Genomic DNA, 25,523 nt, shown 5'->3' on the forward strand with positions numbered 1-25,523 from the left:
CAAAAAGTTCTTGGACCGATGTACTTCCGGTAGTCAGAGAAACCAACTAATGGTCTTACTTTTCAATATAATCGCCCTCTACATCAATGCACTTTTTGCCCACCTTTACAACTTGTTTAACCCTTCAAAATAGAATTCTCTATTTTGGTCCTCAAAGAACTCATTGACCGCCTCCATGACAGCTTTTTTGCTATCATAACTTCTACCATGAAGCTTGGTTTTCAGTTTCGGAAACAAGTAGAAGTCAGGGGTGGCCAAGTTCGGAGAATGTGGGGGATAGAGAAGAATTTCAAAGCCGCAGTCAATTGCAGCAGCCATCGCAACTTCGGATGTGTGAGCTGGCGCATTGTCGTGCAGGAGCAAAACTCTTTGAGACAGTTTTCCCCTGCTTCTACACACGATTCCTTGGCGCAGACGTCTCAATTCGTCTGCATAGTACATACCGTTTATGGTACGACCTTGCTCAAGATAATCATTCATGATTATCCCCCGACTATCCAAAACAATTGAAGCCATCAAGCCATGTCAAGCCTGGTCCGTTTCTGGATGTCAGTCCCATCTAGCGGAAATCTTTGATATGCCATAGACATCAGTCAGAATTGCCTGAACTGAACCAAAGCTTATACCCACTTCCATAGCAATGCTTTGTACGTCTCGCCTTATGTTGCACATGACCAGATCTTGCACAACTTCGGCAGTTTCATCGTTGTTGGCCTCTTTTTGCCGCTCATCATCTCCAATGCTCTCCCTGCCCCTCTTTAATTCAACAGCCCATTTTTTCACAATGCTATAGAAAGGGGACCCCTTCCCAAGTGTATCCATGAAATCTTCATGGATTTCCTACGGGAGACAACCCTTTCTTACAGAGGTACTTAATGACGGCTCTGATTGCAACTTTCTCCACTTGGTCTGAATGCCACGTCCCTCTTCTGATCAAGGAGTGTATTATGTTAGTAAAACTTAATCTGTGTAAAACCGCGTGTAACCTGTTCAGTAATCTTCAATAAGATATCGATATCGACTTATCGTGTGTAAATGTCTGTAGTGGCTAGAAGTATATCGAGCCGAGAACTTTTTGATCATACCTCGTATATGAAACTCTCTCCTGTTTTTTGTGTAGATTATTATATAATTCACCGATTACTGAAGTGCATGACAATGCTGGTAAAGAGAAGGGCACTGCAGCACTTTTTTTTACAGACGCTTTGCTTTAGAATGAGTTTTCGACATATTGTTATTATCGGATTATGCGTGACTCTTTGTAAGTATTTGTTTACATAAAATAACAATAGATTTGTATGCTAGTTTGTGAAAGCTGACCATATTAATGTATGAAATGTAATTAATAGGAAATGAAACAAACACATTTACATGTAGGTACGTACTATGCTATGAGCGACATAAATGTAGAATTCAGTTTGTTAAATGTTTCAATATGTCATTTGAACTATTGGTCATCAAATTTATTAAAATAGTTGAAAACTTCTAAATGTATATTTTAATACCGTTGGATACCCGCGGTTGATTAACATGTATGTTAATGGTTCGGCCGTGGGTATCCGACGATGATGTTTAGATGTGACAATACAACAAAACAAGTTAACCATTTCATTATCGAAATTAGATCTTACGTGTGATGGAGATGCGATAAGCTTAACTGCTAGAAAAATACTAAGAATGGAAACCGTAAAACAGGTTGTTCAAAATGTTTAAAACGGCAAAAGTGAAATGCGACAGGCTTTTCAACCATGTTTCTCTATAATTCATTGTATTCATATTTTTTCTGAAGGTTCAAACAGCTCTGATGGACATCAAAAAAGAGCGACGGGTTAGTTTACTTTTATTCTATTTCATCATACCAGATGTGGTAGTAAATATGTCTTTATTTTAATAACAATTATTTTTATTGTGATAAACAAATCATTCTTCTGGACACTTTCTATCGAAAATAATTCACAATAAAATTTGATGGGAGACCCAAGTTACGGATTTGCAATTCTATAGGATCATCGGAAATTTTGAAAGTACAGGGAACTATGCAAGTGCTACAAGTTCCCAATTTATTTGAACGGTTATCAATAACTGGTGAACTGCAAATTTTGTAAAAAATTCTAACTTTCACAGAGAACTTTTACTAGTGTATCATTTAATTATACACAGATTGGCCTTCACACAATTTCTAGAGAGGGCCAGTTGGCTTCGTGTCTGTTGGTCATACGATTATGCCTGTAGAGTCAATATCGTTTAAAAATACCGACCAAGGATCATTGCCTGATATATCTGACCCCTTATCTGGAAATGTATCTTGGAAAATACTGCAAAAATTGTTTACATAATCAATCACACATAATTGAACCTGATTTAAAACACTGTTAAACTATGGCACTAAGTCCCGAAGTTTCCTTGACAAAATTGCTTTGTCTGTCCTTCCGTTTAACCAAAAGCGTGTCCGGTGAAACAAAATAGAATACTGACACCCCTGGCATCAATTATATACAAAATTGACCCCTTTTATATGTATACAAAAATGCACATACTTACTCCTGCTTAAAAAATATTATCGAGTACAGAAATTTGTAAAATGTTGACGCTCATTCAATTTTTTTAAAATGACCTCCTTTCTTTAAATTAGACACCATCTATTCTGTCGTGTTAATATATTTCTGCTTATGAAAGATCGGGCGTTCCAATCAGATGCCTGATCATGCTTGCAAAATATAAGAGTTTAATTGCCTAAATAACAATATTATTATGATTATACTAACAACAACATTTGATTCATTTCGTGACATAAAATCGTGTTATTTACTTCAAGGTTTGAATGTTTTTTATTATGCTTGTTTTTATTAACTATGCACCAAATATTATGCAACCATGATTATTTAGCAAGTATTTAGAAATTTATTGAAAAAGAAATGGGAATAAAATATAAATAAAAAACATTCTTTCATGTAGAACCATGTCCCAGAGGTTTGACCCTATCACTTGGCGATTGCTTCTTACACACAAATGTGGCACCGGCTTGTTCTGCAATGGTATTTATTCTTAAAGAAGGATTTTAATGATATGAAGTCATAAGTAAGTAAGTAGGTAGGTACGAATGAAGCCAGCCAGCCAGCCAGCCAGGCAGGCAGGCAATCTTGATTCACGAATACATATCATATCTTTACAAATGTAAACTTTCACAATATACTAGGCTGTTTTCATAGGGTTTATATCAAGTAAAGGGGCAAGTTTGCTTGAAAATGTATATCCCTCGTACACATTGTGCTAGATCACATCATAAAGGTATAAACTTAAAAAATCTACTGGTTCGCTTAGACGCAAAACGTGAATGTTTAGGTTCACATAATCTTCACAACATAATTAACTTTATCGTGGTCGATTGGTTAATACGTCGGACTAGTAGTCTCAGGATTGCAGACCGCGTGGGTTCAAACCCTGTCATGGGCAAGCCGTTGTTTCCTTGAGCAAGAAACTTTACATGCATTGCTGCTTAGTACTGGTAAGTTCCAGGAACGGATTTGAGAGTGTTTCAATAAGCTTATAGCTTCCAACACAATCAAACTAAAATAAATTGTATAAACTACTTTATCGTAACTATTTTTTAATGTTATATAATACTTATTTGCATGTATACATGTATTTGTCAAATTATTTGTAAATGAAAATCGTTTAAATAAAATTTGAGTGTTCGTCAAATTCATTGTATTTTTTTGTAATCTAAATTGACTCATTGTAAAAGTTGTTGATGTTTTTGTTGTTCAGAAGGCCACACTGAAAATTAAGCTATGTTTGTTATGTAACATGCAATATCTTCATGTATTACCTTCTTTTACTAATGATAGTTTTATTAATATATGTGGCAACAACTTAGTCATTACTTTGAAACATGGTGATTCTATATATTTTAAAAAAGTTTACAATAAATTTCGCAAGTATACACTTTTGATTGATTGAAGTCCTCTTGCATACACATATATTTTAGAGTCTTTAAATTAATAATATACATAAGCATATAGGCGCTGAAATGTGTTTTTGTTTGTTCGAAATATCTTATATTGAGTTGTATTATTATATTTATGATCAGTGTATGTGCTGCGATTGACAAATTTAATTTATTTAGATTTAAGGCGTTAAGTGTTTGTGATAAATGATACATTACGTTATATTCATTTCATGACAAGACTGACCAAAATTAATTATTACTATTATCTTTGATGTTGTTTTCTTCCATAATCCCTCTTTTTTTCAGGGCATCATGTTTGTGATAAATGCACACTCAAAAGTAACAGACAGTGCCCTATTTCATAATGTTATTCAAAGAATAACTGAAATAACAAAGGAGTTACTAATCGCGGACACGACTCTTTTACAAGTTAAGAAAATCAACGTTACAATGGAGATGGTAAACGACGGTCCTACATGGGATTTACAGACAAAGGGAGAAGACATTAACTATAGCTTTGATTTTAAAATGTTGGAAGGTGGTTTGTCGGTAGAATGTCGAATAACTATATTATGAGGCCAAACCATTTGCGCGCACTACGTTGTATACAATTTCTATCACCGTTCCTGGACAATTAACAAGATTTGAACAGATCTACCTGTCTCCAAATATAAATGAGTAACTATCTCCTAATATAAATAAAATAAAATGTTTGTCGTTGGCTAAATTGTTTGCTTTAACAGCTAACACTGTATTTGGGTTACTAGTTGAAATGTTCCCACCTGTCGTTCATACAGTGGAGTAAAGAATCATTAAATAATATGTAATTATTGTCATGTTGATTTGGAAAAAAAGTACCATTTCTAGAATAAAAATGGTATTTAAAAGTGTCTATATAAAGAAATCAAGAAAGCAATGTCTATTTGAGTGGTCAATGCGACTTTCTATTTGTAATACGGGATAAAACTGCTGACATTTAAAATTTTGTCTCTCGCTTTTTTAAAATGTATTATTGGAAAAAGGGAGATTACAATGTCATCATAGAGTTGCATAAAGTATAGGCTTCAACATGCTTTAGCAATTTTTAATGTTTTAAGATGTAAACACTTGTCTGGACAATGTATGACAATTGCCGTCTATGGCCAATGAACACTGCACGAAAGCTAGTGCATGGCAATAAAGATAAAAGGAAGAGCAATACAACTTTTTTTTTTTTTGGGGGGGGGGGGTTACGTCCCCTCGACACAGTATATATCATATCGCAACGTTCCAGCTTTACTGGTGGAGGAAGACCTCAGGTGCCCTTCCGTGCATTATTTCAGGCATGAAAGGCACCTGGGTAGAACCACCGACGTTTCGTAAGCTAGCTTGATAGCTTCCTCACATTAAAGAATCCAAAGTCCCTGTCGGACTGATAATGCAAGTCAATCTTTCATTCATAATAAGTTCAATATCTTTATTCATATGCATTGCGTTAAATGTTACTTGTAGCAACCAAAACTTCCTTTGTTGCATCCTCTCCATTATGTCAAAATAAAATTAAGTACAATTATCCTACATTTCTCACGAATAAAATTTATATTGTCTCACATGCTAAGTGGTTCTAAAATGTTCCATTAAGGGACAAGCTTAGCAACATTTTCAAAAAATGCATAGCAAAGTACTGTATATAATAACTTCCCTGACAGCACAGGAGGACTTTATGAATAACGAAAAACGACTTCAACAAAATACAAACTTTATTTTCTACTATACATATCATTACCCGCCTGGTAGTAAATTGGTGACTTTGTCTGAGAGCTTATCTCCCGTTACACATGACCCACTGACTTCATCTGACAAAAACAACGCACATTGTATTACTTAATATACAAAAGACAACTTCCAAAGTATCGACATGCTATTATATAAAACGTGCAATTCGAGTAAGGAATGAATTCATGAGACGCAAACATGTAATTTACCAAACGGTTGCAATTCGTTTAATAAAAAGTTAATCAGCAAACTAAATGTGAACAAATCAATAGAGAATAAAACATGTCAGAGTCGAGTGTACGTTTTGTTATAACTAAACTGTTGTTGTTTACTTCCAAAATGGGAATAAGAAGTTATTTTAGCAGTGTAAGATGAAACAGCTATCATGCATAACCTACAAGTTTACCAGTTGGTTTTTCATAAATCATATGTACAATACTTTTCTATAACGTTACGGCTCGGTTCATGTGTCATTTCATACAAAAAAAGTCTAAATTTCAATATGCCAAAAATATATACAAAAAAGAATCAAAGCACATATAAGGATGCAAGTCATTGCTACTTCGTAAAAATAAATATTTATACTCTTCAAAGAATGACACTCCAAGTTTTGAAACTATTGGTAATATATCTAACCATTGTCTTTGGTCTCTTGTATTACAACATGCACACAGTAACCGTCATGACAAATTGCATCTGGGTCAAATAAACAAGGCTCAGATTGTTGAGTTGCAATACATCTCCCACCAAACATTTCATCTGCAAGAATGTTCCACAAATTACAGCTAATGAATTATACATACTATTTCAAACATTTTTACGTATTTACAGGTACCATGCTCTCAAAACTGTTCTCAAAATTATTGCATTAGTAAATATATATCTACTAGCATGCCAATAGTAACATAACAAGAAGCAAGAGGAACTATTATAATTATACATATTTTCATTATAATTATCAGGTTTGATTGTCTCTTAAGTAGCCTATACCTAGATCTGTTTAAAGGATGAACGATATAAATTGCAGCGATTCTTAATTCCAACGTTATTAAAGGATTGGTAATAATTGTAGAAGTAATTATAATATATACATGCAGTCTGTTAAAGTACAAGGAGTACACATCAATATATTGCATCGTAAGTTAGCCTTGTATATAAAATTGATAACACGATCATCTATGTGATAATCATCAACTTCGCAGCAAAACTATTTAAAGTGTTTGAAGACATGGACGTTGACTGTGTGACAATTTTTGAGATTTTTACGTGCAAATATTTTGAAAACGTTCCAACTTAATGCGACAACAGAGCAATGCCCTGCGACTGACACGAAGTCACACATTTAATGGTACAAGAACAGTCAGCAAAGGGGGAGAGGTGGCTCTTCGCGAACTTCCTTTCAAATTCATAGTGAGCTTTGCGGTTTTATTGACAATGAAACTCATTTACTTAAGTTCTTACTTACTTTTCATACATTTACCCTCTATGTCAGTTGAAGCATATTTACACTGGCATAAACCATCTATACACTCAGCATTTACATCATGAATGCATGTAGCGCCATTCGGACTACTGCATCTGCCGCCTAAAGCTTCATCTAAATAATTAAGAATTAAAGAAGTATTCTTTTAATCAGGTGTATGTTTTCAAATTTCATAAACGCATTTGAACTTATTTAAAAATAAAGATGACGAGTAACTTCAGATGTTTTACGTAACAAGTTAAGTGTTTTGTATAAAGTACATTTTCTATATATTTTAGTTGTCACTTACGAGTCTTCTAGCACTATCCATATCAAACAACTTGGTACTTGGTTCTCGTTAGAATAGATAACGAAGCCATCGAACAACAGATTAAGAAAAGTAATTGAATGTAATATAAAAAAATAAATACCTGGTACACACTTCCAATTTAGAATACTAGACGCTTCATTACAAACACAAACTCCACGTTGACATTCTGCATTAATGTCATTTTTACATACTTCTCCATCAGAGCCTGTGCAAATTCCTCCTAGTGTTTCATCTTTTAATTAAATAATAATGTATCAAATCAATAAGATTAGAAAACATTATCATCACCATCATCATTTTAGGATCATAATCACAATCGTCGTTAAACAAATAAAAAGTTACAAAAAGAACAACGAAACAAAAAAATGAAAACAAGAAACAACAAAAATAAATTGACGTATTAATGCCATATTTCGACTTTTTAATTATACAATATTGCCGATTAATGCAATAAGATCAAACAAGTATATGTCAATTCATTAGAAAGGAATTTCAATCATATGCAGAATTATACAAAAAAATGCAGAAAATTATTAAGATAGTTTTATAAGGAAATCAAACCTTCAACACACAAATAGTGTCTTTTGTGTGTCCCATATTTACATCCACAGATAACTCCTAAACATAACGCATTTTTATCATGTTCACATTCTTGTCCAGAGTTGTTGCAAGATCCTCCTACATATCCAGCTTGAAAAGTAAAACAATGGCACGAAATTTCATTTGTCACCACATTGTAAAAAAGATACCATTTTTATTGTTCTAATTGTTACGAAAGAAAATGTTCACACAGTACTGTTCCTGGTCATACAGACACTTATTTGGAAATCTCAAGACCCGGAAATTGGCGAAATAAGCCGAACTTTCACGACTTAATGACGGATGCATTTACCGTAAACATAAAGACGAATATACACTGCAGTCCAGGAAGCATATCACAATTATTATTTAATTTTTTTTTTTTACAATTATATCAGGAAAATATTCAATGGTTCGTTTGCCAGGTTTGACTGATAGAAGATGATGCTTTGAGGCTAAGTAAAAAATTTCTTTCTTTGTAATTAAAAACTGGTTTACATTGGCGTTTATATAGTCGTATTTATTTAACGGAAAGATTCAAGAAAAAAATTAGTTTACTATGCAATACAAACATTACCTCATATCATCATTCTAATGTCCAATATAAAAAAGGTTCATATTTTTTAAAAGTGGAACATTTATTGTAAAATAAAATACCAATAGCATGTAAAAGCTTTTCGTTTGATGTTAGTTACAATTGACTATACGTATCTCACTGAAAATGTTTTCAAATATGTTTTTAAAGCTTAAAGAGATAACTTTAATATTTACTCATAACATAAGAAACAACAAATTAACTCATAAACTACAACTGTTTTTGTCTCGTTTGAAATATTTACCAAACCCATTTGATATATCAAATAAAAGTTTAGTTTAAACCAATATTTTCCTTGTAATATCTTGCATCATGCCAGAAAGATACACATTTGTAACAGAGGTAAAGAATGGAAAAGCATAAGACCGGAAAAAACAGGCCCTCTTACTGACCATGTTAAGCTTTGTCCATGACTTTGGAGGTAGGGTTGGAATGATATACATAACACATTGTCTTATAATGGTGAACACTTGTGCTAACTTATTCCGAAATCCTTTTGCGGATGAAACAGTTCTTGACCGGCCACTCAGTCAGACACTATTAACCTAGGTCACTAAGTGTAATATTGACCTTGGTAGGGATCTGAGTGTTGCACATGGCAAGTCGTCTTTTTATGTTGAATATTTGTCTCAAGCTATTCCAAAATTCCTCGATTGATGAAACGTCGATTTGCCAGACAGGATATATACCCTCCATCAGACAATATTGACCTTTGGACATCAATGGGATCAAACTTGACCTTGACGTTAAGATCTGGATGTTGTGCATGACACATTTTATTATTGTGGTGAACCTTTGCGCCAAGTTATTTCAAAGTTCCTTGATGAATGGCTGAGTTATCTATCAAACACAAAGTGTGTCGGACAGAGAGGTAGACAGAAAAACGGACAGACAAACACACTCATTTCTAAATCCCATTTTTTCCTTGGAGAAGGTGATTGACAATGAAATACTTTAAATCTACTAATAGAAACGTTAGACCAGGAGCCATTCTTTCAATTTTATTCATTCTTTCCAGGTAAATGCTGGCGTTTCAACTAATGTAAAGTGTAACATGGATTCTTTCTTTTGTTTGTTTGTTTGTCCTAAATTCCCGACAATTCTTTTTCGGTTCCCTCCCCATTCAAAAAGGAAACAGAAGTATGTTATCACTGAACCCACCAAAACAGAAGTGGAAATGCCTTTTGCAACATAATAGATCCAGGCTAGCCCGCTCGTCTGACCAAGATGTATACTATAGGTTGCTAAGTATCTTTTCCTTTTTTTGATATGATATTTTAATCATCTTTTTTTAAATGTCATTCAAAATTAAAACCAAGGCAAATGCCTAACACATATTTATCTAGATTCATCTTACATATAGTATCAGATTAACACTAACCTACGCCATCATATAGAAAGTACGGGGTTTTATCATTTTTGTATGCGCCATAAAACGATAATAGTTCTGAACCTGGATTTGCTGATCTGGAAGCGTAATAGTAAACATAACCTGAAATAAATTACAATAAATAAGTGCCAAGTTCTTTCAAATTCCAATACAATTCCATTTGCTACACTTGTGTAGTCAGAAATTAAGCACCAGTTAGCTACATGGCTCATGACGCCAAACGTCTCAGAGACATCTTTATCATCACCACACACCTATCATGCATATGTCTCATTTCTATATTTGCCATAATTTTTTAAAAATATGTAAAAGTGACAAGGGACATATTCGAACTTTTCTCCGGTTAAATGTTTTCTCCGGTTAAATGTATTTGTAATTGTGACCAGGCGTTTTAAATAAATTCCTTGTCAATATATTTATTTCTTGTTTGTGAGTAGAAAAAGCAATGCTTCTGTATGTTATTACAAAATATAAACTTTTTTGGTAGGTATTTTTGCTCCCTTTGTTGACTTTTTAGAGCCTGTAAAAAAGTCCCCTCTTTGGGAAAGGAAGAAAAATTAAAAAAATTTTCCAATAAAAAAACTTTCAAATAATTTTTTTTTCCGAAAAACCTTTTTTAAAATTGGGGTTTTTTAAGCCCCAAAAAGTTTTTAATTTTAAAAAAATAAAAAAATTGGGTTAAGGTTGTTTTAAAGTTAAAATTGCAAAAATAAGAACAAGTTTTAAAAAGAAAATTATTTTTTTTTAGAATTTTTCTAAAAAAATTTGGCCCCTTTAAAAAGACGCACCTACATCGGGTTTCTAATGAAATCACCTGCCCAAAGAGGGCCCAAATTTAAAAAAAATTATCATATACTTTCTTTAACTGCACCAATGCTATAGATACCTTCGTACTTGAAGGGAGTAAGGTTTATTAAATCCACCTTTGGTGCCATGTTAACAAATCGTAACCAGTTAGACAGGTAAATATGTCTTGCATCAATCCAGTAGTCTACGGGATCATCCTTATTTTTGTCGATCTATCAAAATAAACATATATACATGTATATGTATTAAAATGCAAGCAAAAGAGAAAATAGGTTCTGAACCGGTGATATCGACTGGAAAACCTGTTTAAATATATTTTGCCCTTTTCTTGAAGCGAAAAAAACCCCCCCCCCCCCAAAAAAAATATGATAAACAAGGGGGCGCCAAAAAAAGGGGGGCAGGCTAAAAAAAAAAAAAAAAATTAATTTTTTTTAATAAAATTTTTTTGTTTTAAAAAAAAATTTAAAATTTTTTTTTAAAAAAAAATCCCTTTAAAAAATTTTTTAAAAAAAAAAAAAATTTAATTTAAAAAAAAGGGGCCAAAAAAAAAAAAAAAAAAAAAAAAAAAATTTTAAAAAAAAAAAATTTTTTAAAAAAAAAAAAATTTTTTCCCTTTTTTTTAAATTTTTTTTTAAAAAATTTAAAATTTTGGGGTTTTTTAAAAAAAAAATTTAATTTTTTTTAAAATTTTTAAATTTTTTTTTAAAAAAAAAAATTTTTTTTAAATTTAAACCCCCCCAAAAAAAAGGGAAAATTTTTTCCCCCCCAAAAATTTTTTTTTTTTTTTTTAAAAAAAAAAAGGGAAAAAGGGGGGGGGAAAAAATTTTTTTAAATTTTTTTTTTTTTTTTTGGGGTTTTTTTTAAAAGGGAACCTTCCCAAAAGGAAAAAAAATAAAAAAAAAAACCCAAAAAATAAAAAAAATTTAAAAGGGAAAAACCCCCCCAAAAAAAATTTCCCTTTTTGGGTTTTTTTTTTTAAAATTTTTTTAAAAAAACCTTTTAAAAAAAATTTTTTTCCCTGATACCTTGAAAAATCTGCCATTTTGTCAAAACAGCATCACGTGACTAGAATTTTAACAAACTATTGGTTCAGAAGTTACGATATTATGGAAATGTATTTTTTATCAGCAATTTTTGGACTTACAGCACTCTGACCATTCAATATTATTGTTACAGGCAAGAACCAGAGTGATGTTGTTCTTACCATTAGATAGAGAAAAAAATTACGAACATTTTGATACCAAACACTCATTTTTTTCAAAATTGGAGTTACGACACTCTGGAATTAGGGCGACGTAATCACTAAAATGATACATAAGAAGAAATAATTGAACTCGAGCTATTATCTAATATGATGTTTCATTTGTGTGTACCAATAAAAACATATAATTTTGCGGCTTGTTAAAAGAGTATAATCATCTGCTAATAAACAATAAACGACAATGGAGACAATCAAGTAAAAAAAGTGTTCTGAAGCGAAATTAAAAGGAACTAAATAATCTATTACCGTTATGAAAAACACAGTTGCAGTTTGATATTGTGATGACATGTTAAAGTTGATATCTCAACCGGTTCCTGATATTGTACGGGACATATGAAGTTATAGCCAGGTTATAAAAATCATTAATTTTTTAGAAATCTTTTGTCGTTAATGTATTATTATGCACTTTTTAATGTCATTTGTTCATTCATTTAGTGTTACTTTAACAACTACAATTTTAGAATGTGGGTGTTAACAGAAGCAAATAAATGCAAATGTATGCTGAAATAACAAAATCATTTCAACAACGAATGACTATAGTTTAAATATTAGCTCTGTTTAATCTGACAATAAGAATTGTTACACGTCCTAAGAAAGTGGACGGAAAAAACGTTCAGATGTTAAAACACTTGAATTTGAAGCTTTAGTGGCATTTCTTTAGAATTATCGACTAAGGAACATTTTCTTCCTAAACATATAGAGGGTATTTGTTTAGTTCAGTGTAAGATTGGAATGTATTTCACCGAGTGAGCACCAAAAGGTATATTTCACGAGTTGCGCAGCCACGAGTGAAATATGAACTTTTGGTGTTCACAAGTTGAAATATATTTCGATCTTACACTAAACTAAACAAATTTTCTTTTCATTATATGTAAACAAACGTTTGAAAAAAGACATTTAACCTAATACTAAATGAAAATCGCGCCAATTAATAATACAACGTGACGTCATTTACGACGTGACGTCATTAGTTTCCAGTACTTTGCACGCTGGTGTTTCACTGAAACAACGTAAAGGGGCTTAAATTCAAAGCAGTGAAATCATGAAATTTAATTTCACTCATATATTTCTATGAATAGTTTTAAAAAGTGAAATTATCAGTTTTATATCACTGATATATTTCTATGGACCACCGAAATACATGTAATAAATATGATTTCTTCTTTTGTATCTTGTATTATGACAAGATTCCGCCTGTATGTCCTCGGATATATATCTATTCTTACACACTATGTTGGCAAATTGCTTTAAGTCCAGAAAGAGTTTTAAGACAGGAAATTCAGCCGATTACCCTGAAGTTTTCTCAAGTCCGTTTTTACTAAAATAATAGATGTAGACAGAAAAGAATAACAGGGCATGGCGTCGAGGATGCTTTAAGCACCCACGTTTTGGATTCTTGCCCGTCGGGAATAAACGTCATAAACTATTTTCTGTCGGCAAACAAACAAAAACAACTAGTGTAATAAGATGAAAGCAAAAGTTAAAACATAATAAAAACACTAAAACAGCACAAAACAATGATAAAATAAAATAAATCAATAGTCGAACAGGATACAAACAATGGTGATGCACGATAATGTGCAAAACAAACAAAAACAATAAATAAGATTATAATAATAGCATATAATGTATAATATGAAAGGATAATCATCACAACAATATTACCTTCCAACTCCAAACTGAAGAGTCTGTCGTTATGTTTCCCTTTGCAAAGAAACCTTTACACGGACCAAATACGGTTCCTTTTTTGATAAAAATATTTGTAAATGCTCCTGAACCATGAACTGAAGAATTTCTTATCTCTATTCCATCAGGTATGGTGTTGAAAGCTCTCTCCGGATCATAGCAAGACCATGTCTGCAACAAGGTTTCATTATGAAATAGAGAAATACAGAGTTCCTAAAGAACGCCTGAACAAACAAAATTGAAAATCTTGCAGCTCGGTTTGATTGACATGAGTGAGCCTGTTCATGGATGCTACTGAAAAGTGCAAGCTACCACCCACGCCCCCTACCATCACTTTGAGCAGACACTTTAATATTTTGTCTTTGATGAACACAAGCACACAAAAAATATCTTATTCTTAAACGAAATTTTATCTCATTCTTAAACGAAATCTCTTTTTTGACATAGGGTTTAAACTAAGGAACTTTGCTAGGATGCTCTTTTCCAAAATTAGTACGGGCATTGGAATTCCATTTGAATGTGGTTAGTAGTGGTTTCTGAATTCAGATTAAAATAAGCATGAAAAGAGAGGTAACTCTCAAGTACATATTGGAAGTAATTGCAATATGGGCTTAGAGTTGTCTCCCCTGTCACTATGTATCAGTCTCAGAATGACCATACAGGAAATTTTATGATTTTGTAAATGTTTTTGTATGGATGAGACTTTAATAAAGATTATATATACCATACACCTGGACACAAATAACATGAATTTGGATTAATTGATAAGTTAATATCGATCTTTTAGTATCCAGTTTACCATAAATGTGGCTTTGCATATGACTCAGATTGCTTTCGGCAAAAATATACATGTATTACCCATTTATTTCTGTTTATTTTATTTATTTCTTTACTAATTATATATGTTTAAAGTGTGTAAAGATATATATTGGCTGTCTGTAGTTTACTACAATAAATTTAAAAATAAGAATTTTGAAAAAGAGTACCTTCCTTTAGATTGAATGGTTATATATCGTGTATGTGTATGGCAATTTTCGCTATATTAAAGAATACCCTGCTAGATTGCCTAGCCAGCTGAGCATTCCAGCAGAATATTGCTTTCACTATATTTTGGAATTTCCCGCTACATTGCTCTGCCAGCTGATCATTGCAGCATAGCATTCCTTGCACTACATTCAGGAATGCCCTGCGTAATTGTCCAGCCAGCTTAGCATTCCAGCAGAGCATTTTACACTTTATTTAGGAATGCCCTGCTAGATTGCCTAGCCAAATGAGTATTCCAACAAGGCATTTGTACACGTTATTTTATGATGTCCTGCTACATTGTTTTGCTACCTGAGTAATCCAGCTGAGGATTTTTACTCTATATTTCTATTGCTAAGCCAGCTGAGCATTTTTACACTATTTTGGAATGTCCTGATAGATTGCCTAGCCAGCTGAGCTAGTCAGCAGAGCCTTTCTAGCACTACATTTAGGGATGCCCTGCGCAATTGCCTAGCTAGCTTAGCATTCCGGCAGAGTATTCTATACTTAATTCAAGAATACTAGCCAGCTGAGCATTCCAGCAGATATTTTTACACTTAGTTTAAGAATGCTCTGCTAGATTAACTAGCCAGCTTAGCATTCCAGCAGCGCATTTTTGCACGTTGTTTTGTAATGTCCCACTATATTGCTCTGCCACTGAGCATTTTTACTCTTTATTTCAAAATGCTCTGCTAGATTGCTCTGCCAACTTAAAATTCCAACAAAGCATTATTTATTCACTATTGTGGAATGTCCCACTAGATTGCTTAGAGAGCTGACCATTCCAACAGAGCATTTTTACAGGATGTTTAGGAATGCCCTGCTCGATAGCTTAACCAGCTGAGCATTTTAGCAGAGCATTTAACACTATTTTCAAGAGTTCCTTGCTATATTGCTCTGCCAGCTGAGCATTTTAGCAAAGTATTTTTATTCTATATTTTAGAATGTTCTGCTGGATTGCTCTGCCGGCTGAGCATTTCAGGTAAACATCTTATACACTATTTTAAGGAAAATCCCGTTAGATTGCTGTGGCAGCTCAAAATTCCAGCAGAAAATGTATAGCATTATATTAAATAAGGCCCTGCAATATTGCTCTGCCAGCTAGGCATTTCAACAGAGCAATTTTACACTCTATTAAAGAGAGCCACGGTAGATTGCTTTAGCAACTGAGCATTCCAGCAGAGCGTTTTTCCACGCTACATTTAGGTATGCCGTGCTAGATTGTCAAGACAGTTGAGTATTCCAGCAAAGCATTTTACATTATATTTTGGAATGCCCCGCTAGATTGCTTAGCCAGCTGAGCATTCCAACAGAGCATTTTACTCTATATTTAGGAATGACTCGCTAGATTGCTTAGCCAACTGATCATTCCAACAGAGCATATAACTTTTTATTATATGATCTAAAAATAGCTGCAATCTCATTGGTCCAAACTGTAGTCAACATAATTTTTTATAAAATCATATTCACTGGGTGTAGTATCATATTAACTGGCTGAATTGGATTTTCCAAGTCTAAATATAGATTGAGACTCATATTCAATGACCATACACCGTAGACTGTTAATTACGTGTGTTAATTAAAAAATAAGTGTTGCGTTTTGTTCTTTATGGCATATTTCTCGATTGAAATATCATTACTTTACTGTTATACTTAAAGGCTAAACCGCATCGATGAGTATAAACTTGAATTACTTTTGTATGCGCAGCGTTCGCGTAGTCGTTGCACGCCTAACACGTGCGTCTTTTTTCCCGCGCTTCAACGAGGCAAAATTTGTACATGTATATAAGGATGTACTTTTTCGTGATTTTTTTTTAATTCTTAGCCTATTCATATAATAAAACAATTATTGACTAGTGAGCCATTGAATATGATGTGATATTCACCGGCAGAAAGTCATATTGACCTCGGCTATCGCCTAGGTCAATATGTCATCTGCCGGTGAATATCACATCATATTCAATGGCTCACTAGTCAATAATTGTATAATATTTTCGAATGCCACGCTATATTTCTTCGCCAGCTGAGCATTCCAAAAGAACATTTTACTTTTTATTTAGGAATACCCCGCTAGATTGCTTAGCAAGCTGAGCATTCCAAGAAAGCATTTACCTCTATATTTAGGAATGTCCCACTAGATTTCTTAGCAAGCTGAGCATTCCAAGAAAGCATTTACCTCTATATTTAGGAATGCCCCACTAGATTAATTAGCCAGCTGAGCATTCAAACAGAGCATTTTACCCTATATTAAGGAATGCCCCGCTAGAATGCTTAGTCAGCTGAGCATTACAGCAAATCATTGATTGCCTTATATAAATTGTAATGTCTTTTTGCTTAGCTCAATGTTCACTGCTGACTTCTCACTTACGAGTATGTATTGCATATCGGTTATATTTATTTGCGTCAATGTATGGTCGAAGAGAGAACACTGGATTCAATAAAAGTTGATGTTATAAGAGCGACATATAATTTGACATTACATACAAAAAAAACAACAAAAAAACAAACAAACAAACAAACAAACAAGTACTCTAACTTTTCCATTACCACTGTTTTACCGCCTTACGTCGCACGCCCATACTTTACAATATTTATGTTTAGGATAAAGATATCTATATTGATATGCGCCGTATTCTGGTAGGCCTGAATGATGAATTACAAATCACTTAAACGATAATAATACATTATTGTATTGCAATAAAAATACATAGTTTCATTCTTACAGAGACCTGATACAAATTGAAAAAAACAAACGAATTTCGTTGAGCCGGAAAAGACATCTACCGTAATGAAGTTTACTGACGTCACACTCAAGACGTCATATCACTGGTATGTATTGCATTGTATATTTCGTGAAGTCACGCAGTCGGTTTCCATGTCTGTCTAATATGTAAAAAAAAATTATGAAAAAAATCCCGAATATGGGCTTTTAATTTGGTTTCATTAAACATTCATAATGTGTGTTGAACATTATTAATAACTTCATGCACAAGCCAATTCTATCATTTTAACGTATTTCTGTCCACACACCACATGAACATTTCAGTGACTTTGTTTTGACACAAAAACAGCGGGGTTACGTTCGATTTGTAGTGATGAACCATTTTGCAGAAATTATTTACCCTTTGCTCTGCATAACAGGACCTTTACCAATATGTTTGTTAAAGTTTTCTCTATTTATTTATCATTTGGAATGACTTATGGCTGCCCTAAACTGGTGCATTACTTTGCATATTTTATGACATATAACAAATTAGCTTTAAACATACTAACAGAAGACAAATTAGTTATAAACGTACCTTTTTATCGTTTACTGCTTCACTGAATTGCTCCATTTGCATTTGAAACATCAGAGGATAGACGTTTAAGACCTGATTATCTATACCGAATTAAGGAATAAACAATAAGAAAAAGTATTGATAATAAACAAAGGTCTATATAATTTTTTATCTTAACATTTGGTAAACCTTATGGCTATTTTGTTTTCTTTCTTTCTTTCTTTCTTTCTTTCTTTCTATCTTTCTTTCTTTTTGTTATTGTTGTTTTTTTCATCCACTGACAATTGTTAAATTTAGTGTAATGAGACGTAGTAAAGTATGAAGGATGACATTTTTATTTTCTGTCAGTGCCATTAATATTTTTCTTTCTATAAGATTAGAGTAAAATGAGCACATTTGACATACTAATTCGTAAAATTACTGAATCAGTAATATAACTTTTATTGCGGATAATTCGAGATTACATATAGTGGACCCCAAAACGGATATATTTTATATACGGTCAAAAAGCCTGGTTAGAATCGTTAAAATTATTTCATAATACAGCACAATTCACTCGCTTTAGAACAATTGCAAATCACTTCTTGAAATAGAAGGAACAGTATCTTAATCATTAAGTGATATCAGTATATAAAGTTTACGTCATCCAATGAAAATTATTGATACAAACGTGCAGTATAATAATATATAGAATAAAACAAAATTACTATCAACTACAAGTAAATAGTTGCCATGGACGGCTTTAAAGTATTTAAAAAAAAGCTAAATATACATACCATCCTCTTGTGAACATTCGAGTGATGACATTTTGCTATACTTGTACAACGAATGAAAGGAAGTGTCTTCAAACTGGTCGCATTTGTTTTTCCCTTTAGTTATATATAAGATTATATACACGATTACACAAGAGAATTGATGCCATTTATTGTCGAGGCAATCAAGGGATGTGGTAGGCTCAGTGTAGCATTACCACGTGACTATGACAACATTTACTGCATCATTTCCAAGACAAATGTTGCTCGATTCGAAAAAGAAAATAGCTGTAAGTATTTCATTTCTGTGGATATGGGACAGTCTATGGGGAATAGTATAAGCTTGTCACAAAAAACTCGATCTTCTTCAGTATATGAGCCGTTTTATCAACCTTGGAAATTATTTGTATGATTTTATGAGCGGACTTCAGTTGCAAGCTATTTCGTTTTCGTGCTTACCTGATCTACGCATCTTTAAAAAGTTAGGTTTACATCAACTGGGAGTACGGAAGTCAAACTCCTACCTAAATATATTATTATTATTATTATTATAATACTTATTATTATTATTAATATAATTATTATTATTATTTTTATTACTATTATTAATGGCGTAAATCTACCTTTTTCTTCAATTGTTAATTCTCCCATCAGTTCAAAGTCTTACATTTCGGACAACAGTTAAAAGTAGTTTTTCAGAATTGGTTGCAAATGCGAAGCAACATGCATTCCGTTTTCTTTCTTTACATGTATTTATGTTACCTTTTTACTATACGCTGCACATGATTATTCATTAATCAAAAATATGCAAAAATGAGTTTTACTCGCTGTGAGAAAGTCGTTTAATTGATGTTTGTATTTGTAAATCATTGTTCTTTCACAGTAATGATTTTGAAAAATATATTAGTTGTCATGAAACAATACTTATCGTGGACGTCAAAAGCTAAATAGAATGAAAAGCATAATTCCTACCGAACGCAAAAGCAACGGCAAAATTGACAATGTTGCAGGCTCGGTTTGACTTGGCCAGTAGATCTACTGGAAAATGAAAACCACCGTCGACGCCATGCAGAACCTATTCTTTATACCCTTGAGTTTTACTCGATTTCAGAATGACTGAAATCAATGAAAAATATATGTGCCCTCAGTGAAAAAAATCTTTTAAATAGAGAAAACATCGGAGAACTCATGAACGTGCACATCCAGGAATGCTTGTTGGTTACGCTGTAAAACCAAAGGTTATTCTTTTAGTCTGCATTATATTGTAAAGACAAACCAGTTGCAATGTCTAAGTGTGATAGATTCAGCTTTTTAACACAGTGACACTCGTCGATGAATATTCATTTTTTACATCCTTTTTTATACCCGAGGTAACCGCCTTTCGTGAAATCATTTTTATTTCCGCCTTTTTAATTGTTTGTTTCAAGAAAATTTGACTGTGATTAATGGCTATTGTGTTGTGAAATCATTATTCCGTTTGCAACTTCTTTGATTACTCCGTCCGTTCTCACAGTGTTTGATATAATATTCTGTGGCAAGCTTATATTTTTCCCCAAAGTAATTGATACAGGAAAAATACTTAGTTAATACGCCTATTTTATTATTCGAATCGAGTATTATCTGTCTTCGAAATGATGCCGAAAATGACCTCATAGTCACGTGGTGTTGCTACACTGATGCTTAGAGACAAAAAAGTCAGTAAAATATAATGACCATTGACTATAAGGATGTTCTCAATATCTTTAATTGACTTGTCTGTATTTCAATATTATATTTCTTATCTTATTCCAAAATTTTGTTTGCCTATGAGCTGCTTTTGTTTCCCTTCTTGTCAGACTTTCAAACCGCCAAATTCGTGCATTCTAGATTTTTTCGATGGGTCGAAAAATTTCATTTTTGTTCTAGATTGATTAATTTCCAAGTGCGAACAAAGAAAACTTATTTTCATAACACTCTAAACTAAACATTAAAAAGATTTTACTTACCAAACATATTTACTGTACATATACAAGTAGACGTCCGTCTATGACATTTAGAATATGGTCCTCCATTTCCAGTCCGACACTCGTAATCTGCATTACACTTCATGCCAATATCTACTCCTTGGAGAAATAACAAAATCATTCCATTATCTACACCTTTATGAAATAATAGAAACATTCAAATATCTACCCCACAACGCAATAGCAGAAACATTCAAATATCCCCTCAAAGAAATACCAAGTAGAACACGGGTGCCTCTCCCACTCCACTGTTTTGTCAATCTTATGACTCTAGGTCAAATATTTTAGGCTACATATGCCACAAGTTGAAAACTAAAAATCCTTTACTAAGTAAAGGGCAAGTACTTTACAAATTCTAAATAAATCCACCAGCGAACCCAAAAGTGCATAAGTACACATGCTGACCAACATTCTTGTAAAATTTCAGTTCTACAAGTCAAACACTTTTTGAGCTATGCAAGAACAAACGGAAAATTGCAAATTTATACTTAGTTAAGGGCAATAACTCTAACACAACCAAAAAAATAATCCGCATGCAAAATCTCAGGTGCATAGCTTCACAGTGATGTTGATCATTATTCCTGTAAAGTTGGTTGATTCTTACTCAAGCACTCAAGGAACAAATAACATAATGAAACGAGGTTTTACTAAGTCAAGGGTAATTACTCTACAAGTAATAGATAAATCTACAAGCGAAACCCAAGGTGCACAACTTCACATGCCGATCAAAATACCTGTAAAATTTCATGACACTGGGTCAAATTCTTTTTGAGCTACGTGTGATACAAGTTGAAAATTGTTAATTTTTCCTAAGTCAAGGATAATAAGTCTAAAAATATTATATTTGTCAACTCGAAATAACCAGATTGATCAACATTCCTGTAAAGTTTCACGGCCCTAGGTCAAATACTTTATGAGCTACGTTGGACACAAGTTGAAAATTGCAATGTTTACTAAGTTAAGGACATTAACTCCGACAAAACAGAATAAATCCACAGGCGAAACCCCAGGTGCACAAGTTCACATGCTGATCAACATTCCTGTAAAGTTTCATGACCCTAAGTCAAATACTTTTGAGCTCTGTTCGACACAAGTTGAAAATTGTAAAGTTTTACTAAGTCAAGAACAATAACTCCGACAAAACAGAATAAATCCACAAGCGAAACCTCAGGTGCACAACCTCACATGCTGATCAAACATTCTGTAAAGTTGCATGACACTAGGTCAAAAACTTCTTGAGTTATGTGCGACAAAAGTTGAAAATCATAAATGTTTACTTAGTCAAGGGCAATAACTTTTAAAATACTTAACAGATTCTCACGAAAATAAACAGGTGCACAACTACACATGCTGATCAACATTCCTGTAAAGTTTCATGACCTTAGGTCAAATACGTTTTGAGCTACGTTCGACACAAGTTGAAAATTGCAATGTTTACTAAGTCAAGATCAATAACTCCGACACAAAAATAATAAATCAACAAGCGAAACCCAAGGTGCACAATTACACATGCAGATTAACATTTCTGTAAAGTTTCACGACACTTGGTCAAATACTTTTTTAGTTATGTGCGACACAAGTTGAAAATTGTTAATTTTTACTTAGTCAAGGCAATAACTGTTAACATTAATTAACTAAATATATCCACACGAACGTTTCATGACCCTAGGTCAAATACTTCTTTAGCTACATGCGAAGAAGTTGAAAATTGCACATTTTTCCTACATCAAGGATAGTAACTCTACAAATACTAAATTAATCTACACGAAAATTCCCAGGTGGACTAGTTCACATGCTGATCAACATTCCTGTAAAGGTTCATAACCCTAGGCAAAATGCTTTTGAGCTTAGTTCGATACAAGTTGAAAATTGCAATGTTTACTAAATCAAAGACAGTAACTCCGAAGAAACACAAAAAATCAACAATCGAAACCCCAGGTGCACAACTTTACATGCTGATCAACATTTCTGTAAAGTTTCATGACACTTGGTCAAAAACTTCTTGACTTACGTGCGACACAAGTTGAAAATTGTAAAGGTTTACTAAGTCAAAGGCAATTACTTTAAAAATACTTAATATATCCACACAAAAATAACAAGGTGCATAACTACCCGCTGATCAACATTCGTGTAAAGTTTCATGGCCCTAGGTTACATACTGTTTAAGCTACGTTGGACACAAGTTGAAATTTGTGAATTTTTACTAAGTCAAGGGCAATAACTATAAAAATACTAAATATGTCCGCACGAACATACCAAGGTTTACAATTACACATGCTGATAAGCATTCCTGTAACGTTTCATGACCCTAGGTCAAATACTTCTGGAGGTACATGCGACAGAATTTGAAAATTGCACATTTTTCCTACGTCAAGGACAATAACTCCACAAATACTAAATAAATCTACACAAAAATACACAGGTGGAAGAGTGCACATGTTGATCAACATTCCTTTAAAGTTTCATAACCCTAAGTCAAATACATTTGAGCTAAGTTCGATACAAGTTGAAATTTGCAATGTTTTCTAAGTCTAGGACAATAATTCTGACAAAACACGGTAAATCAACAAGCGAAACCACAGGTACACAACTCCACATGCTGATCAACATTTCTGTAAAGGTTCATGGCACTTGGTCAAATACTTCTTGACTTACGTGCGACACAAGTTGAACATTGTGAATTTTTACTAAGTCAAGGGCACTAACTCTAAAAATACTAAATATATCCACACGAAAATAACAAGGTGCATACCTACACGCTAATCAACATTCCTGTAAAGTTTCATGGCCCTATGTCAAATACTTTTTGAGCTACGTTCGCCACAAGTTGAAAATTGCAATGTTTACTATGTCAAGGACAATAACACCGACAAAACAGAATAAATCCACAAGCGAAACCCAACACAGGTCCAATACTTTTTGAGCTACGTTCGTAAGTCAAGGACAATTACTCAGACAAAACACAAAAAATCAACAAGCCAAACCCAAGTTGCACAACCACACATGCTGATCAACATTTCTGTAAAGTTTCATGACACTTGGTTAAATACTTCTTGAGTTACGTGCGACACAAGTTGAAAATTATAAATTTTTACTTAGTCAAGGGCAATAAATCTCAGGTTTACTAAGTCAAAGGCAATTACTTTAAAAATACTAAATATATCCACACGAAAATAACAAGCTGCAGAACTACACGCTGATCAACATTCGTGTAAAGTTTCATGGCCCTAGGTCAAATACTTGTTGAGTTACGTTCACCACAAGTTAAAAATTACAATGTTAAATAAGTCAAGGACAATAACTCCGACAAAACAGAATAAATCTACAAGCGAAACACAAGGTGTACAACTTCACATGCTGATTAACATTTCCGTAAAGTCCATGACACTAGTTCAAATATTTATAAAGTTACGTGCCACAAAAGTTGAAAATTGTAAATGTTTACTAAGTCAAGGACAATAACTCTAAAAGTACTAAATATTTCCACACCAAAATAACAAGGTGCATAACTACACGCTGATCAACATTCCTGTAAAGTTTCATGGCCCTAGGTCAAATACTTTTTGAGCTACATTCGCCACAAGTTGAAAATTGCAATGTTTACTATTTAAAGAACAATAACTCCGACAAAACAGAATAAATCAACAAGCGAATTTCAAGTTGAACAACTTCACATGCTGATCAATATTTCCGAAAAGTTTCTTGACACTAGGTCAAATACGTCTTAAGTTACGTGCGACAAAAGTTAAAAATTGTAAATGTTTACATAGTTAAGGGCAAAAACTCTTAAAATACTAAATAGACCCACACGAAAATATCAAGGTGCACAACTTTACATGCTGATCAACATTCCTGTAAAGATTCATGACACAAGTTGAAAATTGTAAATTTTACTAAGTCAAAGGAAATAACTCTAAAAATACTAAATATATCCACACGAAAATAACAAGGTGGAATAACTTCACGCTGATCAAAGTTCTTGTCAAGTTTCATGGCCCTAGGTCAAATACTTTTTGAGCTACATTCGCCACAAGTTGAAAATTGCAATGTTTACTATTTAAAGAACAATAACTCCGACAAAACAGAATAAATCAACAAGCGAATTTCAAGTTGCACAACTTCACATGCTGATCATTATTTCCGAAAAGTTTCGTGACACTAGGTCAAATACGTCTTAAGTTACGTGCGACAAAAGTTAAAAATTGTAAATTGCTGATCAACATTCCTGTAAAGATTCATGACACAAGTTGAAAATTGTAAATTTTTACTAAGTCAACGGCAATAACTCTTAAAATACTGAATATATCCACACGAAAATAACAAGGTGGAATAACTTTCAAAGTTCCTGTCAAGTTTCATGGCCCTAGGTCAAATACTTTTTGAACTACGTTCGCCACAAGTTGAAAATTGCAATTTTTAATATGTCAAGGACAATAACTCCGACAAAACAGAATTAATCCAGAAGCGAAACTCCAGGTGCACAACTTCACATGCTGATCAACATTTCCGTAAAGTTTCATGGCACTAGGTCAAATACTTCTTGAGTGACGTGCGACAAAAGTTAAAATTTGTAAACGTTTACTTAGTCAAGGGCAATAACTCTTAAAATGATATTAAATATATCCACACGAAAATAAAGAGGTGCACAATTA

General features: G+C 33.1%; 2 protein-coding genes across 2 annotated transcripts; one reads left to right on the forward strand and one right to left on the reverse strand.

The window, feature by feature from the left end:
* Positions 1-1,132: 1,132 nt before the first annotated feature.
* On the forward strand, positions 1,133-4,525 carry LOC132724928 (uncharacterized). The gene is made up of 4 exons (XM_060709914.1): positions 1,133-1,261; positions 1,790-1,828; positions 2,956-3,035; positions 4,256-4,525. The coding sequence occupies exons 1-4, from the start codon at positions 1,153-1,155 to the stop codon at positions 4,523-4,525; spliced, it is 498 nt and encodes a 165-aa protein (XP_060565897.1). The 5' UTR covers positions 1,133-1,152.
* Positions 4,526-5,695: 1,170 nt separating this feature from the next.
* LOC132724933 (uncharacterized) lies at positions 5,696-20,982 on the reverse strand. The gene is made up of 11 exons (XM_060709919.1): positions 20,854-20,982; positions 18,893-18,985; positions 18,138-18,217; positions 13,795-13,986; positions 10,948-11,080; positions 10,053-10,163; positions 8,059-8,187; positions 7,598-7,729; positions 7,170-7,301; positions 6,341-6,463; positions 5,696-5,784 (listed from the first exon to the last, which is right to left on the reverse strand). The coding sequence occupies exons 1-11, from the start codon at positions 20,954-20,956 to the stop codon at positions 5,711-5,713; spliced, it is 1,302 nt and encodes a 433-aa protein (XP_060565902.1). The 5' UTR covers positions 20,957-20,982; the 3' UTR covers positions 5,696-5,710.
* Positions 20,983-25,523: the final 4,541 nt, after the last annotated feature.

This window comes from Ruditapes philippinarum, unplaced genomic scaffold, assembly GCF_026571515.1.
Source record: "Ruditapes philippinarum isolate M1 unplaced genomic scaffold, ASM2657151v2 ctg3854_1_1_1_1, whole genome shotgun sequence".
Taxonomy (NCBI): domain Eukaryota; kingdom Metazoa; phylum Mollusca; class Bivalvia; order Venerida; family Veneridae; genus Ruditapes; species Ruditapes philippinarum.

Coding starts and splice junctions, on each gene's coding strand:
- LOC132724933 (XM_060709919.1), bottom strand. CDS start 20,956: ATGAAGTGTAATGCAGATTACGAGTGTCGGACTGGAAATGGAGGACCA. Junction 13,987..18,137: donor AAGCAGTAAACGATAAAAAG/GTACGTTTATAA, acceptor ACCTTGTTGCAG/ACATGGTCTTGCTATGATCC. Junction 5,785..6,340: donor ACAAGAGACCAAAGACAATG/GTTAGATATATT, acceptor TGTTTTTGTCAG/ATGAAGTCAGTGGGTCATGT.
- LOC132724928 (XM_060709914.1), top strand. CDS start 1,153: ATGACAATGCTGGTAAAGAGAAGGGCACTGCAGCACTTTTTTTTACAG. Junction 1,262..1,789: donor CGGATTATGCGTGACTCTTT/GTAAGTATTTGT, acceptor TTTTTTCTGAAG/GTTCAAACAGCTCTGATGGA. Junction 3,036..4,255: donor CACCGGCTTGTTCTGCAATG/GTATTTATTCTT, acceptor TCTTTTTTTCAG/GGCATCATGTTTGTGATAAA.